At 54.5% G+C, this 15,956-nt stretch overlaps 5 protein-coding genes across 5 annotated transcripts; 2 read left to right on the plus strand and 3 right to left on the minus strand.

Annotated features, from left to right (window-relative positions):
* Window positions 1-11: 11 nt before the first annotated feature.
* CONPUDRAFT_167391 (uncharacterized protein) lies at window positions 12-2,795 on the minus strand. The gene is made up of 4 exons (XM_007773227.1): window positions 2,379-2,795; window positions 1,459-2,319; window positions 773-1,301; window positions 12-691 (listed from the first exon to the last, which is right to left on the minus strand). The coding sequence occupies exons 1-4, from the start codon at window positions 2,604-2,606 to the stop codon at window positions 369-371; spliced, it is 1,941 nt and encodes a 646-aa protein (XP_007771417.1). The 5' UTR covers window positions 2,607-2,795; the 3' UTR covers window positions 12-368.
* Window positions 2,796-3,106: 311 nt separating this feature from the next.
* On the minus strand, window positions 3,107-3,971 carry CONPUDRAFT_108225 (uncharacterized protein). Its single transcript, XM_007773228.1, has 4 exons — window positions 3,717-3,971; window positions 3,435-3,653; window positions 3,322-3,375; window positions 3,107-3,269 (listed from the first exon to the last, which is right to left on the minus strand). The coding sequence occupies exons 1-4, from the start codon at window positions 3,839-3,841 to the stop codon at window positions 3,224-3,226; spliced, it is 444 nt and encodes a 147-aa protein (XP_007771418.1). The 5' UTR covers window positions 3,842-3,971; the 3' UTR covers window positions 3,107-3,223.
* Window positions 3,972-4,536: 565 nt separating this feature from the next.
* CONPUDRAFT_31952 (RBP11-like subunits of RNA polymerase) lies at window positions 4,537-5,117 on the plus strand (the record flags this gene model as incomplete). Its single annotated transcript, XM_007772894.1, has 3 exons — window positions 4,537-4,589; window positions 4,643-4,732; window positions 4,862-5,117. Coding segments are annotated over 3 exons (399 nt in total), but the record flags the coding sequence as incomplete, so codon positions are not given.
* Window positions 5,118-5,608: 491 nt separating this feature from the next.
* On the plus strand, window positions 5,609-7,755 carry CONPUDRAFT_145626 (P-loop containing nucleoside triphosphate hydrolase protein; the record flags this gene model as incomplete). Its single annotated transcript, XM_007773229.1, has 8 exons — window positions 5,609-5,690; window positions 5,748-5,946; window positions 6,171-6,337; window positions 6,405-6,507; window positions 6,626-6,739; window positions 6,814-6,990; window positions 7,069-7,149; window positions 7,238-7,755. Exons 2-8 carry the CDS (start codon window positions 5,784-5,786, stop codon window positions 7,753-7,755), a joined length of 1,323 nt encoding a protein of 440 aa, XP_007771419.1. The 5' UTR covers window positions 5,609-5,690; window positions 5,748-5,783.
* A 516-nt stretch (window positions 7,756-8,271) lies between these two features.
* Window positions 8,272-9,571, minus strand: CONPUDRAFT_83804 (uncharacterized protein). The gene is made up of 2 exons (XM_007773230.1): window positions 8,780-9,571; window positions 8,272-8,712 (listed from the first exon to the last, which is right to left on the minus strand). The coding sequence occupies exon 1, from the start codon at window positions 9,524-9,526 to the stop codon at window positions 8,795-8,797; it is 732 nt and encodes a 243-aa protein (XP_007771420.1). The 5' UTR covers window positions 9,527-9,571; the 3' UTR covers window positions 8,272-8,712; window positions 8,780-8,794.
* Window positions 9,572-15,956: the final 6,385 nt, after the last annotated feature.

Raw genomic sequence — 15,956 nt, forward strand, 5'->3', positions numbered from 1 at the left:
AGATACTATAAGAGTACACAGTCGTATGACAAGCGGCGCAGCGCGCGCGCATCCGGGATACAACAGACCTAATCGATAATCTGGCCTGAACTGACAAGAGCAACAACGGTGATATTAAGGAAAACCAAAAGACGGACGAAGAGAGTAAGTAGACGCGAGTGAGACCATGAGAATGAGAACGAGGGGTCATAAGAGAGCAAGGTGGGGTAGGCGTGAAAGTGGGGAGTATAGGTACAGTAAGTAGCACAGTGTCCACAAGAAAAGAAGCCAGGTCAAGCCAAGAGAGAAACAAAAGGATTCTCGAGTCTACGTAGGTGCTCAAGGCAAGCGTACTGCTGCCAGTGCTGGGTCAGACGAAAACAAAGCGTTTAGCTCGCTTGAGCAGCCGCAGGCTCAGGCCCGCGCTCGAGGTCGGGCGGGAGCGTCGTGTTTGCGCCCGATGGTGCCGCAAGGGGATCTGCAGCAGGCGTGGGGCTGTTACTCCCTCCGCCGCCGCCGATCGTGCGTAAAAGACCGCGGAACATCCCACCCTGCTGTTGCTGAGTCTCGTTGGTATCTTGCTGCAATGGGTCAGCGGCGATCACGGGCGGAGCAGCGCCAGCTTCCGACGACGTCGACGGGCGGTGGGGGTCTTCGTCGTTGATCTCCTTCGCGGTCGGCGTTGTCGAGATGCGGAGGAGCGATGTGTACGCTGCACACAAACACAAAGGCCGTCAGAATACCACACCGCAAAACGACACCGCGAGGTTATATAAAAGGCCGAGAGACTCACGCTGCCGACAGACAGGACAGAACCAGCCCTTGGCCTTCCTCTTCCTCCGCGGGTTCGGGTTCGGATTGGGCTGCGGAATCGTCGGCGCCACATGCCTACCACCCATACCTGCCTCTCCTCCCTCATTGCCGCCCTGTGCGTTCGCGCCCCCAGCCATCCCCGCCTCCGCGGCGCCCGCGTCCCCTCCGCCCGGCGCGGGCGACCCGGTGGGCGGCTCCTCGCTGTGCACGATGTTCCCGCCTGCGCCGAACTCGACCATGTTGATCGCGCACTCCTTGCACGCGACGAGGTGGCGGCACGGAAGAAGGATGACCTCGCGCGGCGAGCTCAGGCACAGCAGGCACTCGGACGAGGGCTCGTCCTCGGTCACGGCTGCCGCGGCCGCGGGGGACGCGGTCGGCGGGTAGGTGTGCTGCTGCAATGCCGCAGTGGGAGCGGGGGCGGGGGCGGAAGGCTCGGCAGAGGGGTGTGAGTGCGTTTGCGAGGAGAGACCGTAGATCTCGTGCAGGTGGAATGTATGCGGGCCAATCTGGGGGCACGAAGTTCTCATTTAGTTCTCAGCTCGACACACACCAAATCCATGGATATGGCTCAGGCCCGGAGAAACTCTGCGCACATCCCTCGCCCCGCTCGCAGAGCGTCCGTGCGTGGGTCTGAAGAAAAGGAACGAGGAAGAAAGCACACACCGTAGCTTCGCGCTTGACGACCTTGACGACCCACGACCGGTGGTCCTCCTCCCCCGGCGCGGGCGTGCTGCCGAAGCGCACGACATGCAAATACGTCATCTGCTCATTGGCCGACGGGAGCTCGAACCCGTCCCCATCGAGCGCCGCAAGCTTAATCGCGATCCTTACACCGTCCTTCATCGAATCCTTATCCTCGCCGCTGGCTGCTTCGTCAGGCTTCTCGCTGCCGTTGTCGCTGCCCTCGGCACCGGCACCGGCGTTGTGCTGGACCTCGGCGTCGACGACAGCCAGCGCGGGCCCGCTGACCGCCGCGCGGTTCTGGTGCCGCTTGCGGAAGTTGAAGGCTGTGAAACGACGGCTCCTGCGATCGTTGCCGTTGCCGTTTCCATTGCTATTGTTCGTAGCACCGCCATTCCCAGCAGACTGAGCAGAGTTTGAGGCAGCGGCAGATGACGCCTCAGCGTCGCCCTCATTGTTCGCGGACCCGTCGTCCTTTGCCTTGCTATGCGATGCATCAGGGCGTAACTCGTACTTGCCGAGCTCGAGCATGGCACCTTCATCGACTTTTAGCACCTTGTCGAAACCGCCATCGAAGATGTTCTCGTAGACCAGCACGCGTGAGACGCCCGAGCTATCAGTAGGGCCGGCGAGAGGGTGGTTTGACGGCAAGACAAGATGGACGGTCACACGACACTGAGGAGCGTCGCAGTCGTATTCAAACTCCAAGCCGTGGTGATGATGGTGGTGGTGAGGCTCGGCGCTGTCCGGGTCATCGCTGGGGGCAACGTTGAGGGGCACAAGGCGGAGGGAGGGGCGCTTGAGGTTGACGAGCGCCTGGAGCGTCGTGGTCGGCTGGGAGGGCTGAGGGCACGACGAGGCTCGTTGTGGTGTGACATGAGAACGGAGAGATAGGGACAAACCTGTTTGCTCTTGGCGATCCAAGCCTTTATGACTTCCGGAGAGAGATTGTCGACTTGCTGCTTCTTTCCCAGGGGTTGAGCCCAGGAGGGAGTGTTGGTGATGACGCCGATGTTGGGGCCGAAGAGTGTGTCCTGTTTCTTATCATTTTTGGGATGGACAGCGGCGTTGTCATCAGCAGGGGTGACGTTGAGGACGACGGGGTTGTCTTGAGTGTTGACTCTCGCCATGGTGGTTGCGGCTTGAGAGGCGCGGGTGTCCGTGCGAGCGAGATAGGGTGAAGCCTGAAGGCGGCGAGTCCTATTCCAGGTCGAGTATTGGCTGTTGTCTAATGTAACAAGCGAGACGAGATGATGGAAGTGAGACGAAAGGAGCAAAGGAGAGGGAATTGAGCGGGTCAAAACTCACACCAGACCGACAAAGACGCTGACATGCTCAGTGCACTGGTCGATGCAGGAGAAACACAGTGGGAAACAAATACTCCTCTCGCTCTCCTAATGAGAATCTCCACAGCCAGTCACAGCCAGTCCCATATTTATCTACTCTCACTAAACCGGCCGTGACCGAGGCCAGCCATATGCATGACTTGGCTTGATCATCCGCAACATTAATGATCTGACAGCCAGGGACAGCTTTGCCGCACCACGCGATCGAGGCTCTCCTCATGTCGTCTTGGTTCCGACGGAACGACTCGTCGAAGTCGTCCTAGTCGACATGACTCAGCTTATCTCCTCAATAAAACTCGCGCGCGTCTGAGATACATGTGGCATGGTGGCTGTATTGCATGTCGAATCATGGGCCGTAGTATGCAGAGAGATAGAGGTAGCAAGGAGAGGGTAGAGAGCGCTCATGCAATCAATGACACAACACCGCCAGCCTCCTTGATTTTTTTCCTGCGCTCTCACGTTAGCTATGTTGATGCTCGATAGCAACACGAATACGCACTCTGCCTTCGAAGACACGAACCGTGCCTTCACAATGAAGGGAAGTTTTGGGAGCCTTGATTGATCCCAGGTCAAAAAGAAGGATCTTTCGCATCTAAACCATCTAAGACTCACTGTCCGTTGCCCAGGACCTTGCCGTAGCCGTGTCGGAGCGTGTCAATCACTGGCACGACCTCGGAGCCCTCCGTCAGGTCCTTCTTCTCCTCCTCGGGGACGAGTGTCCACAGCTTGTCGACGTTGATGATCGGCCGCCAGTGTGCGTTGCGCGTCAAGTGGAAGTGGCGCATACCGACCTTACCGAAGTAACCAGGATGGTACTTATCGAAGTTGGTACTGCATCGCACATATCATAAATCAGCTGCGCCCAAAACAACCGCTAGATCGAAGAGAACGCACCGGTGGTGGTGCTGACCACCAGCGAGACCACGACCTCCAGGATGCTTGCGGTGCTTGCCAACACGACCGTGTCCGGCCGAGACGTGGCCGCGGTGCTTGCGAGTTTGGGAGAAGCGGGTCGGCATTTGAGTCTAAGGCACACAGGAAAATCGCAGAAGAACGTCAGTCCAATATGTCCAATTCATCCATAAACCCCAGACTCCATCCAGCCGCACGTCAAGCCATCCAACCGTCCAACAAGCAACTTTTTAGGCTCGTTCGACGCCTCTGATGCTCATCAGCACCATGGATTCGGCCTGCGAATGTCTGGGGTGCGTAAGGACAGCGGTTTACTCACCTTGAGGAGTGTCGATGTCGATGGCCTGCTCGATGAGCGACTGATCCGGTTACGATTCGGTCGGAGTTTGAACCTGGGAGTTGCAGGCCCAATTGGGAACAGGCAGCTTTTGTCACTGCCTCAGTTCTCTTTGCTTGGTGGACGCGTCGTCAGTTGTACCAAGGGTGAGTCTTCCATCCAACGTTCTCATTACTTTCTATGATGTTGGCATCATGCCATTATTTATTGTCGGTGAAGCATCTTATGATCGCAACTCGTAATTCTGAGCCCTTGTCTCCTTCGTCCTGATGCAACTGCAACACGAATACTAACGACTTTTTCTTCAGTCTTCAGATTTGTCCCAACTGAGGTCTCGTAGGGAGTGTAACGGCAGATAGCACTTTCGATAGTTCAAACAAACTGTACGCAGCATACCTCATTATTAGCTGCCGTCCTCGAATGCAAACTCAGCCTCCTCTGGCTACCCATGTAGTGTGATTCACGATGAATGCCCCCAACCGCTTTGAGCTCTTCGTCCTTGAGGATGGCGAAAAGCCGTAGGTTCTATCCGTTGTGCGTCTGCTCAATGGCTTTACGCTTCATTTGCTAGCGTCGAGGTGACCGAAGACACGAAAATCCCCAACGCTGCCACCTTCAAGATCGTCAAGCAGGACCACACGTTGGGCAACATGATCCGCGCGTACGCTCTCCCCTCCCATTCTCCCTCCCATTCTCGCAACGCTGACCCGTCCTCCCCCTCATCTCCCTCGCGCTTCCGCACCCCTATCGCATTCCGCACTGCGATGTGACCTCCGCGCGCGCACACCAGTCAAGTCCTCTCGATGCCCCAAGTCCTCTTCGCCGGGTACAAAGTCCCACACCCCTTGCAACCCTACTTCCTGCTCAAAATCCAGACCGACGGCAGCCTCACGCCGCAAGCGGCCCTCGAGCAGGCGTGTACGAAGCTCATCAGCACCATCAGCACCATCGAGAAGAAGTTCAAGCGCGAGTTCTCGATCCGCGAGGTCGAGGGCGCCGTCCCTGAGGACCCGTACGGCGCCGGTGCGGGCGCGGGCATGGGCTGGGGGACCGCGGGGAGAGACTACCTCGATTTGTAGGCCTGCGCCCTTACGCATTTGTGCGTGGTTTCCGCTAGTGGGCTTGGTGTATTCGCTTCTGCCATGCATATACAATTGTGCAGTTCGGCGTCGGCGGCGGCGCCTAGGAGTTTAGCAAGGATCGCCGGTGGCCTAGAACAGTTTCACATAGATCTGTATCTCTTTAGTTTACCCTGCTATAATAACCTCTTATCTCGAATCTCCTTCTCACCAACAAAGCGTGGCCACCACGCCCCAGCAAGCCCACAATAGAGAGCCTAAACTAAAAAGGTAGAATTGCTCTGCGCACCCCGAGTCAGGTCTAGCTGCAGGCAATCCCCGAGGAAGAGTGGAACGTTCCGAATGCATCAAAGCCAAAGTTTTGAGTTCGCACACCCAACGATCGGAAGCCGACAGCTTCTGAATCTAACAAGGACAAACAACAAACTCTTGCCCTTGACCTCGGAAGTCGGCGCGGAGTCGGGAGCAAATCGTTTGACGCGTCACTGTCAGCAGCGCGTCCGGTCTCGCGTCAAGTCCCACTCTCAATTCCTTTAACCCGTAGGCCATCCCACAAACGTACGATGCCGCACTAACATGTAGCTTCACGACGTCTAGCGACGAACTCAGGACGAGACACTTAGCGTCACCAGGATGCAAGCCGTCCTCCCCTTCCTCCCCGCGCCGCCATCATGGTTCCCGGGCCACATGAGCCGCTTCACGAAGCAGCTGCCGTCGCTCCTGTCTCGCACGGATGTGCTGCTAGAGATCAGAGACTCGCGGCTGCCGCTGACGAGCATCAACAATAACCTTGAAGGTGAGCTTGCGTCCCTCGTCCGTCATTATGTGCATATGGAAGCAGGCGGGGATGCTATGAGAAAAAGTAACAACTGCTGTATCCGTGTTTGGGTGCACGCACCTCAGTCGTATGGATTCAATCCAGGGATTTCGTTTGAGCATCACACACCTTCCATGCCTTTGTTTCATACCTTAGCTCCACATCTCGACTCCGTATGCTAACGCCTCCCGCACACTCCACAGGTGCCATTCACAAATGGCGCGCCGAGCGCGGGTACAACCCCAACACGCACCCAGACCCCTCGGTAGCACCAGCACCCGAAGCATCGCTATCGAGCTACGGCGGCCACGTATGCGAGCACATCGTCGTCCTGAACAAGCGCGACCTCGTTCCAGAGTGGGGCATCGAGGTGAGTGGCCTGCCCACACCAAATTTTCTGCCCCGCCATCACCCGTGCTGACTGTCGCGAACGAAAGCCCTTCCGCCGCGCGATGGCGAGGCGCTTCCCCGGGCAGACCATCGTGTCTGCCTCATTGAACAAGACGCGCGAAATCAAGTCGCTCAGCCAGATGCTCGTGAGTAGGTCGTCCCACTTCGTTCGGCGCCCTTCTATCTCCTCTCTACGTCCCATCCCGCTTTCCCCGCGTATGCGTTGGTAATGGCATAGTCACTTACCATCTTTCTTTTCTTTGACTAGACATAGCCAAGCGCAACCCGCACGCGACCGAGATGAACGTCCTCGTCGTGGGCATGCCCAACGTCGGGAAATCGACGCTACTGAACTCGCTACGCCACCAGGGCATCGCCGGCCGTGAATCCCGTCTCTCATTTGTTGCGCTCGCTCCAATTTGCTTACTCCATGTCACCTGTGGCTATCTATAATAGGCACGGCGAAGGCGCTGCAGACTTCCTCCCAGCCGGGGCACACGCGCACAGTCTCCTCGCGGCTCAAGCTCTCCGAGGAGCCGCTCATCTATTCGTACGACTCGCCGGGCGTGATGCTGCCCTTCCTCGGCCGCGGACAGCACGGTGCCGAACGAGGGGTCAAGCTGGCACTTATTGGTAAGTGTATTTCCCGGCTAACTTACTTACTCGGCTCCACTTGAGAGTAATGAACTTACATTATCGCCATGTTTGAAGCGGGAATCAAGGAGGGCCTATACGACATCGAATCGCTGGTTGCGTACCTGCTTTACCGGCTGAACATCTTGAACCCAGTCGGTAAGCCCGATAGTGTCTTCACACCATTTCTCAACCACCTGACCGACGAGTAAAAAATCCTATAAATACTATCATCCGGTGTTTACAGAGCCCGCATACCTGCGCCTCCTCCCGCCCGGCTCACCACCCGTAAACAACGCTGACGAATTCATCGATCTCCTCGCCACGCGGCTCAACATGCGCGTACGCGGCGGCCTCGCCGACACCCCGCGCGCCGCGAAATGGTTCGTCGAGTGGTGGCGCAGCGAGGGCGGGCTCGCCGCCGCGGCGTCTGCCCCCCTGCACCTCCGCCTGCCCGCTTCGACCGCCTCAAACGCCGACGCTGGCTCTGCCATACGCCGCGGCTGGGGCTTCGACATCGAGTGGACCGAGGACACGTCCGTGTCGGCGCCAGCCGCACCCTCGAAGCGGACGAGCGAGAAGTTCGCCAAGGCGGTGCAGCAGAGGATGGAGGAGTGTATCGACGCGTTCGTCGGCGCGACCGCGGCTGAGGAGGAGGCCGGGATGGGCGTGAGCACGACGCAGGAGCGCAAGCGCGCACTCGCGGAGAAGAAGGCCAAGGCCGCGGCGCGGACGCGGGCGAGGCTGTCTTCGCGCAAGACCTGAGCTTGAGCTGTGGACTTGAGCAGTCCAAAAGGGAAGTGTTGCGCGCCTCATCCTGGGTTGGAGCACGTTAAGCACCAAGTAATTATCCGACGCCGTTCAATGGAGATTCGCCGAGCGTGGCTAAGTCCTTCATGGAGCCGTATCTCCTAGACAGACACACTAGCTCGGGCAACCGTTTGTAGGCCGCTAGGATCGCCGAAGGTTGCACACAGCATAGACATGTAGCTTATGGTATTCGCCTTTAATGCTCGGTTTTTCACAATTTTACCACTCGGTCTTGCGCGGAAACCTATCTCGGCGCCAGCCGTATTCAAAATGTTCGTATCCATCGCGGCGGTTCGCGGGAGCATCCATGTTGCCAGGGGATGTTTTTGGATCACAATGGGGTGGCGCTTACGATCAGTACAGTTGATATCTCCTGATGCTACCGGTACCGTATGTTGCCGTGTCGTGGAACTTGGGCGGCTTCCCTTCTCACTGGTACCGTTGAGAAGCGGTAACTAATATGATCAGCTAGGACTGGTCATGATGATACTGATATTCGAGTGGTACTTTTAGTGTAGTTCTATGACTGACTTGTGCATGGAGCAACGTACAATAGGAAGCGCGCGCGACTGTTGGCGTAAGCAAACTTAACATAAGGGCGAGATAGAGTTGGGTACGAGGGGAGAGAACAAGAGAGGACGAAAGGTACAGAGAAACTGGCCACGGAAAGCATGACGATGAGGAGGAAGCAAAGATCCGATTGTGAGGAGAGATAGATGAGAAACAGAGGTTATATACGTGCGAGCAAGGCAACCATAAACACTGACAAACGCGAACGGTCGAAGAGAGATGTACGAAGAAGTTGAATCCAGCGGATATCTGCGACCCAGAGCGGTGAGACGATAGGGCAGGTATCAAAGATGGAAGGCGAGAACGCGGGAGATAAGATGCGGGAAGCATGGCGGTGCCCACCTGCGTCACGACATGCATTATTAGGATTTTTGCACCGCTGCATAGGCAGCTGTGAAAGGTGGCGTACCAGTCCAGCAGGCGGCTACACCCAGGTGTCCTTGCCAAGACCGATAGCATCAAAGCTCTTCCCACTGCGTGTCCGCCTTTCCTTCAAAACAGAGACCGAATCCAGCTTAATCAGCTTATCGGATGTTGGGGTCTCGTCCTCGTCCACTTCCACCCATCCCTTCCAACCCTTCCTCGCCGCGTATCGCTTCTTTCGCTGCCGTGGCAGCAGCGAGGCCATGAAAGACGAGTTAAGATCTTCGTCGTCGTCGGGCGTGTGTGGCCGCTTAGACGAGGTACGAGACGTGCCGCCAGGGGACGAGGGCCCAGGGGTAGATTGCGGTGAGGACGGCATGGGCGGGGGCGTAACGGAGCGCGGGCGCTGAAGTGTAGCAATCTGGATGGTCGGTCGGTCGGAAGGCGCGCGGGAGGTGTTGGAGGAGCGCCAGAACGAATGGGGCTGACTCTGTCGTGGGGGTGGGGCGGGCATGGTCGTGTTCTGCGGTGCCTGCGGGAGCGGTGCGCCGGAGGTGGCCGAATCGGTCTCGGGAGCCTTGTCAGCCGCCACTTTTTCGCGTCTTTTCTCCTTCTCCTTCTTCTTCTCCTCTCTGCGCAGCCTCCTTGCCTCCTCGTCCTTTTCTGAAGCATACGAACCGATGTTGAGGACGCTAGTGAGGACGTCTCGAGTTGGGCGTGGGTCGAAGTCGCCTGCGAGGACGTTGGTCGCTGTGCGTCTGGCGCGTTTGTACGCGAGGGGATGGGAGTACATGTTGTGGTGGATTGGGAGGACCATTTGCGAGAGGGTAAGGGATGGTGGGTGTTTATAACAGAGAGGCGCAGTGGAGTCGTGTTCTGGACGGTTTGTTAAGCTTGTTGACTGTTTACGGCACCATGTAAGCAGGCGCAAACAAAGGCAGCTGCCATATGCAACCTGGCAAACTTAATCGGACCTTGTTATTTGCAGCCGTGGAAGCTTCCCTGTCATTCCCAGAAGTGTCCAAACACATCCGCCACGCTAGGGTCGACCCGCCGTTCTCACGTCGCTCTCTCCCATTGTCCCTTCCTACCGTTCCTTGCTTTCGTTTGTACCTCTAAACATACTAAGCTGTACAATAGAATGTAATAATGGTCCAATCCCTTCCGTAGCATCACGGCAGGGACCTCTGGGAATAAGGAACCCATCCTGTCTCCAATCAAAGCCAATATTAATCCACTCATTCTCCCCGTATCGATCCATCCTAGATCGCTCCATTTATGGCTACCTAGAACGTCCTAGCAAACAACGCCCTGTTTTCGGGGGCGCCTCTTTTCCCTCTTATCCTGCCCGCAACTCTGTTTCTTGTTTCTACTTTGTGTTTTCTCATCAGTAGCGCCATCTAGATTCATGACATCGCCGCAGCTAAAAATGCTCCCAGCGTTCCCTAATACTATTGGCTTGGACAGCAACTATCTTCAGCTCACAGGCGCCCGCCTCATTGATGTCTCGTGGCCCCGGTGCCCCCGGTTTCCTGTATCCCTGTATCCACAGAATTAATTTCGGCCATATCAATCCTACTAACCCTTTTGCTACCCTTTTGTTCCTTCTCTCGGCCGGAGGAGCCGAGAGTCCCGCACGTTCACCGTCGTATTTATTACTCTCCTATTCATTAGGTATCCATTCCACTAGGATGTCATACGCCGCCGCCGTCGTTGAATCAGATCGCGCCCACGCCGGCCTTATTGCGGAACATGGCCGCTATCATGAATCATTACGAAATTCTGCTGGTTCCCGATGGCCCTTTCTTCGAAGTCGAAGTCGAAGTCGAGTCTCGGCTAGACGTCGGTCTCGCCGGTAAACTGGCGCTCCGGCGTTGGATCCCAGAAGACGCTTGAAAAACGCGCGTTCTTCACCACGAGACAAAACATACAAGCTGATAGAGGTCTAAAGAGGTCGGGAACTCACGCGCGCTGCGGATGCCCGCCGTCGCAATTTGAAAAACCTCTCCGAGCGATTTCGTCACCCGCCTTCGGTTCCAGCCGGATAAGCAACCCGGAGGCTTTTGTACGTTTGCCCCAAAAAACAAGAGCAACGCAGCGGCTCGTAGTCACCGCGACTGGTTGTCTGCGGAGCCTAATAATTATCGTGTCGCGGCCTTCTTTCTTCTCGAGATCTCCGTCATTGTCCTGCATTTTCTCTTCACCTGGTCTTCCATTTTACTTTACTTCCAATAAGATTTTTTCCGGGACCTTATTTTTACCAAGTCATCGGATCCAGGGACAGCTACTGCTGTGTTGGTCGGGTCTCGCCGTCCAACCCATTTCCTTTTGGCTCGAAGCGGTGACTAGGTTTGAATCGTGCGGATCCAGAAGAGAGCTTAGGTCTTGGTTGACACCGCCATTTTGACGTCCCATGACTTCGTTTTTTCTCATAGGGAGCCCTCAGCATTTTTAGATAACTGTGATGCGCCGCTACGAAGGCTGAAAGATATCGTCATCGCCACAGCATACTAGACGCGTGTACACAACCTGTGTGTAGGCAGCCCATGTCTGCTCAAAATTTGTGAAGAGATGACTCATTTTACATAGGCCTTTTAACACGATTAATGGGCTGTGCGGCGTGGCAGATGCGTGTTAAGCGCCCAGACGGGCTACATGGGGATTTTTTGACCGCGACTCTGTATTTCTCCATTCGACCAACGGTACGTGATGTCTCTGCGTGCAGTGGTTACGCGTTTAAACCAGCACGCTGAAGGCAAGTCTTCACGTTGCAACCTATGTTTGTGAATTGACTTTCCCAATTTCTCGACACGTGCTTTGAGGCACATCAACTCGTTGCTCAGAACCCTACTACAGCCTTTTTAAATGAGGAACATAGCTTATAACCCTTTTCGCGTGAATGTGAATGTCATCACAGCAGTTCTCTAGACGCCGATATCACGAACTTTATTGGCTGGCTGAACGTCCAACAACCGTGTCTTTGCATAGTGCATTCATTGGTTGAGTTCACTCCTCACCTGAGGCCACAGACACAGCTAACATGAGAGGTTTGATACGCACAACAGCCATCTGCTCTGATGCATGTTTCTGACACTTCGTGAGCGGATTTAACGGCTCGAAAGTGACGCGACTTGTTTCTCTTGGGGCTTTCCCTACTTTTGTCTCTCCGTGTGCGAGCATGTAAAAGCCAGCCACTTTTCATAATTAATTGCAAATGTTCCACTAGTATCATACACCATGTGCCAGCACCGTTCTCATCTTTTGGACTACGTTCCTCGTGATCCGTGGACGAAACGAAGGTCCAGTAGCCTGCTTCATGATGATGGATGCAGCACCGATATATTTAGCCGCCGGACTTCGCGGAGAATGCTCCACTGCATCGCGGAAGTTGACTTAACGCCCTGCTCTTAGGGGTTCTGCCAGAAGTTTATCCAATATGCGCCCAAGTAAATCGCGGCGGAATCCAAGTCACCTAGACGTTAAAGCTGAGCGCTCAAAGGCGCCAACGTTATGAGCGCCCGCACGTAATACTGAGTATTATGGGCAGCGGGCCATGTACATACGTGCATTGCCCTCGAATTTCACGCCGTTCTAGTCGCGGGATAAGATTACCTCCGGTGTTTCTGATTCTGTTCGTATTCTTTGAGCTGTATCGACGGACTTTGATCGGTACTAATTCTGTGGCTGCTCCTATGCATGTGTATGTTTAAACGCCGGGTTTTTAGACGTTATATCCTCAGCAAAAAAATCAGCTCTTGCACGAAAGAGTTGTGTTGAAGAGTCCGTCGATAAGTTCAATGCACTTGAAAGAGTATTACTGCCCAATCCGTGAAGGCTTCACAGATGATGGCCGTGCTGTGCTATCTTTGTTTTGATGCGTTGTGACTCTGATGTGCTAGCTGTGGAATCACACTGTTGATAAATCTCAGCTTTGCCGTGGTCGTCCAAAAATCATATCGCGAATTTTCAAGCGCATACATTGTTCGACTCAACCGCACGTAGTTGGATTGCAGTTGGATTGTGCGACGTCGTGTCACAGCTTCCTGAACGAATTGTAGTTTTTCCCTCGTTATTGGTGGAGCAAGAAACGCTAGTCCTGCTTTGTTCGACTAAAACCCATGTGCAAAATACACTATACTCCTGACATTGATAGCTCGTCTGGACGATTAATTTAAGGTTTGGCGGCTTGTGATTCATCTGACCAGACGTCGAGTTATCGATCCGGGATGGCGCGGATTATTACTGCGATGGCAAGCAGGTACGTTCAGATAAGAACGAAAATAGGAGAGGCGGGAAGAACAATTAAACCTTGTCATGAAGAAGTGGGAGCATCATGTGGGTCAGCGTGCGTCGAAGAAGCATGAAAACATACAAGAACCAGCTTCCTACATATCGTCGTGTTCAATTCACGAGGAATCGCGTCACGGGGTCGAGGAAATCCCTACCAGAAGCTTGTCTGATGTATGGCCTTCCGGAGATTAGCGTGTGTCTTGAAAACTGGTGGGTAAGCTTACTGCCTAATGATTTCAGGACTACTTAAGGTATACGTTGATAATCCTTGAGAGTATAATAGTATAATATTGTCAATTCTGAAAATGAATCTATCCGACTCTTGCCACAACGCCGCTCGAGAAAGTAGTAAACCAACCACTAGTATTCTCGGAGTTTTATCCGTTCTAAGTTCACTAAGATATCGAAGGCCTCAAAAAGCCCTTGGCTTCTCTTGACCACTCTGCTTGAAGTTCAAAAAATGTATAGCACGAATTGTCGTATCAATTCAACGACCGAAGAGCCATGGCAACTCTTAACAATGCGATAAGTCTGCATGAACGTGTCGTCGCACTTCTAACATGCGACCGGCGTATCGAAACGGGGGGAATGTTCCTGAAGACGTAGCCATTGCCAACGAGTTATGTTTTATCGGTAACTCAATGCAATGGCACGGAACTAAAATAGGTTGACACTAATGGTTAGTAGCGGATCATGCCACGTATTATAGTCTGTGATAGAAGAGGTGACACGTTCGTCGAGTCATATTTTATATCGTCGCAATCATTCGTCATACTTAGCAAGCATGTGCGTTGTGCAGTCAAATGCTTCAAGCCGTCTATTTCACCCTCACCACAGGCGTCGTCCATATTGCAGGCCACATAAAATAGAACAAATCCGCAGCCTAGAGACTACAGCGCGGGTTTCACGGAGAGGCTGCGACGGAGGATAGATTTTGCCGTATCTTGATAACGAAACAGCTTGAGTTTACAGCCTATACCACGATGGGATTGTGCTCATCAGGTACAAGTTTCGCTCGGTCCATGTCCGTATCGCGACGGCCCTACCAGCACCAGCACCCGACCGATGCAGCAAGTCTGGAGACAGAAAGGGTTCAGCCACTCTTGAAAGAACGCGAGATTTAATGGGACTCGACTTCGTTCAGTAAGACAAAATCCTGAGGTCGGCGATAGAAGAACGAAGCCCGAGCGACCTTGTACTTGTACATTATTTCTGGCAAAACTTATCACACTCTAAAATGTCCTCATCCCTTGTTGAACTCCTAAGCAATGAACTGGGCATTCTACAACCGTAAAAGCCTCGCACTCGCGATATAAATTGCCCCTAGGAGCCCTTACTACGCCGCAGCAAATTATAAGCTCGCCCAGCCTAAGGTTAGCCGAACAAGAATAAACGCAACAACCACTCCTAGTAGGTATATGAATAGCACACGACAGTCAACGCATGCGAGGGGCATGCGTGCCATTCATTTTGATCGTAACCTCCTCGGAGTCGTTCTTGTTCTTCAAAGGGCACTGTTGCATCGTGGCGTGCAACCGTCGATGCGGCCAGAGGCTCGGAACGATCCCCTAAACACGCTTCGAGCCGAACCGTGATACGAATGCGAGCCTACGTGAGCCTGAGCCGAGTCGCAGCTGGTCGATGACATCATGGAGGCGCGGACCGCCGTTTCCAGACTAGTCCGATGTTTTCGGCCAGTCTGCAGCGGTAAGCATGAAGCCAAAAACAATGACTCCAGCTCTGAGATCTGCAGAGCCTCGAAAGCTGCTCCACGATCAAGGTAGGGAACACCAACATCGAGAAGGTCGTCTGCTTAGCGGTTACTCGCTTTAGGCTGCCAGCGAACGGAGATCATGGGCTGTTTTTGCTTCCAAGTAGGGCCCGCGGGGAGCCAGCTGTGCCCAGTGGACACCGGGACCCGCTTTGTTGCTGTGCCCGGGAGACCGTGTCAGTGGTCGAGAAACAGGGCAGCGTCCGGTCACTCGAGTGTCCGATGTTTGTTGGCGGCCCATCGCTATCCATATTCCCATCAGCTGTTCTTGAATGGAAGTTAGCAGACAAGAGCTATTCCCGTTTTGATCATCACTTTAGGCACGAGAAAGAGTGGACGTACGCACGGAGGAACACGTGCGAAGTACAATGGTGCGGTGAGAATACGGCGATAAGTGATGGCGGATAGAATGTCAAACACAATGGAGGCAAGCTAGACTTTGAAGGCTAGGAGGGTCGCATACATTGATAACGAGGATGCTGCAAGCGAAGACTCGGGCACGATGGGAGGATTCGATCGGGTGAGCTGTCCCTGACATTGACGTCAACAGTGGTTGACCAGACTCACACAGTGTCTCGTGGGTGAGCACGGAGCCGTTATGGGCGACATGAAAAAGATCACGAAAGTCGGTGTGGCCAAAATGAGCGGACGACGGCCGAGCACACGACCTGCCCGCAAGCGCTAAACTGCACAGCGCTGATCGACAGGCAAGTGGATCGTCGAGAGAAGTTAGTGACGCAAAGGCGCCTAAGAAAACGCCACCCGTTAATGCGAAGAGAATGCCAATTTCCGTTCTACTCCTGCGTCCAGCGTGTGGGGCGCGGTGTCTTGGGTGTGGGGTGCGTCGTGGAGTACGCCGACTCGGACGCAGCGTTGCAATTCGCCACGTTTCAGTTCAATCTCACCTGCTATCAGCCATGCATGGACGTCGACGACCTATCATAGGCCACGGCGAGACACCGAGCAAGGTCCTGTGGTGGTTCTGGCGTACCTTGGCTGGGCCCGTAGATTGAGGCCTGCCGTGGATCTAAAATTAGAAACACCATCATTTCGGAATATTTTTCTTCGCTCATGACCTTGACAGAGAACCGTCGAAGGCGAAGAGATGGAAGCTGGACATGGGTTTTGAATCGGATGGAAGGGAGGTGGGGACAGGTGAACG

Source organism: Coniophora puteana (assembly GCF_000271625.1).
Source record: "Coniophora puteana RWD-64-598 SS2 unplaced genomic scaffold CONPUscaffold_10, whole genome shotgun sequence".
Taxonomy (NCBI): domain Eukaryota; kingdom Fungi; phylum Basidiomycota; class Agaricomycetes; order Boletales; family Coniophoraceae; genus Coniophora; species Coniophora puteana.

Excerpts from the sequence above, each read along its gene's own strand:
- CONPUDRAFT_167391 (XM_007773227.1), bottom strand. The coding sequence starts at position 2,606 with ATGGCGAGAGTCAACACTCAAGACAACCCCGTCGTCCTCAACGTCACC. Across the intron at positions 1,302-1,458 it reads TCGTCAAGCGCGAAGCTACG|ATTGGCCCGCATACATTCCA; the intron begins GTGTGTGCTTTC and ends TCGTGCCCCCAG. Across the intron at positions 692-772 it reads CTGTCCTGTCTGTCGGCAGC|CGTACACATCGCTCCTCCGC; the intron begins GTGAGTCTCTCG and ends GTTTGTGTGCAG.
- CONPUDRAFT_108225 (XM_007773228.1), bottom strand. The coding sequence starts at position 3,841 with ATGCCGACCCGCTTCTCCCAAACTCGCAAGCACCGCGGCCACGTCTCG. Across the intron at positions 3,654-3,716 it reads GGTGGTCAGCACCACCACCG|TACCAACTTCGATAAGTACC; the intron begins GTGCGTTCTCTT and ends TGTGCGATGCAG. Across the intron at positions 3,270-3,321 it reads TTCGTGTCTTCGAAGGCAGA|GAAAAAAATCAAGGAGGCTG; the intron begins GTGCGTATTCGT and ends GTGAGAGCGCAG.
- CONPUDRAFT_83804 (XM_007773230.1), bottom strand. The coding sequence starts at position 9,526 with ATGTACTCCCATCCCCTCGCGTACAAACGCGCCAGACGCACAGCGACC.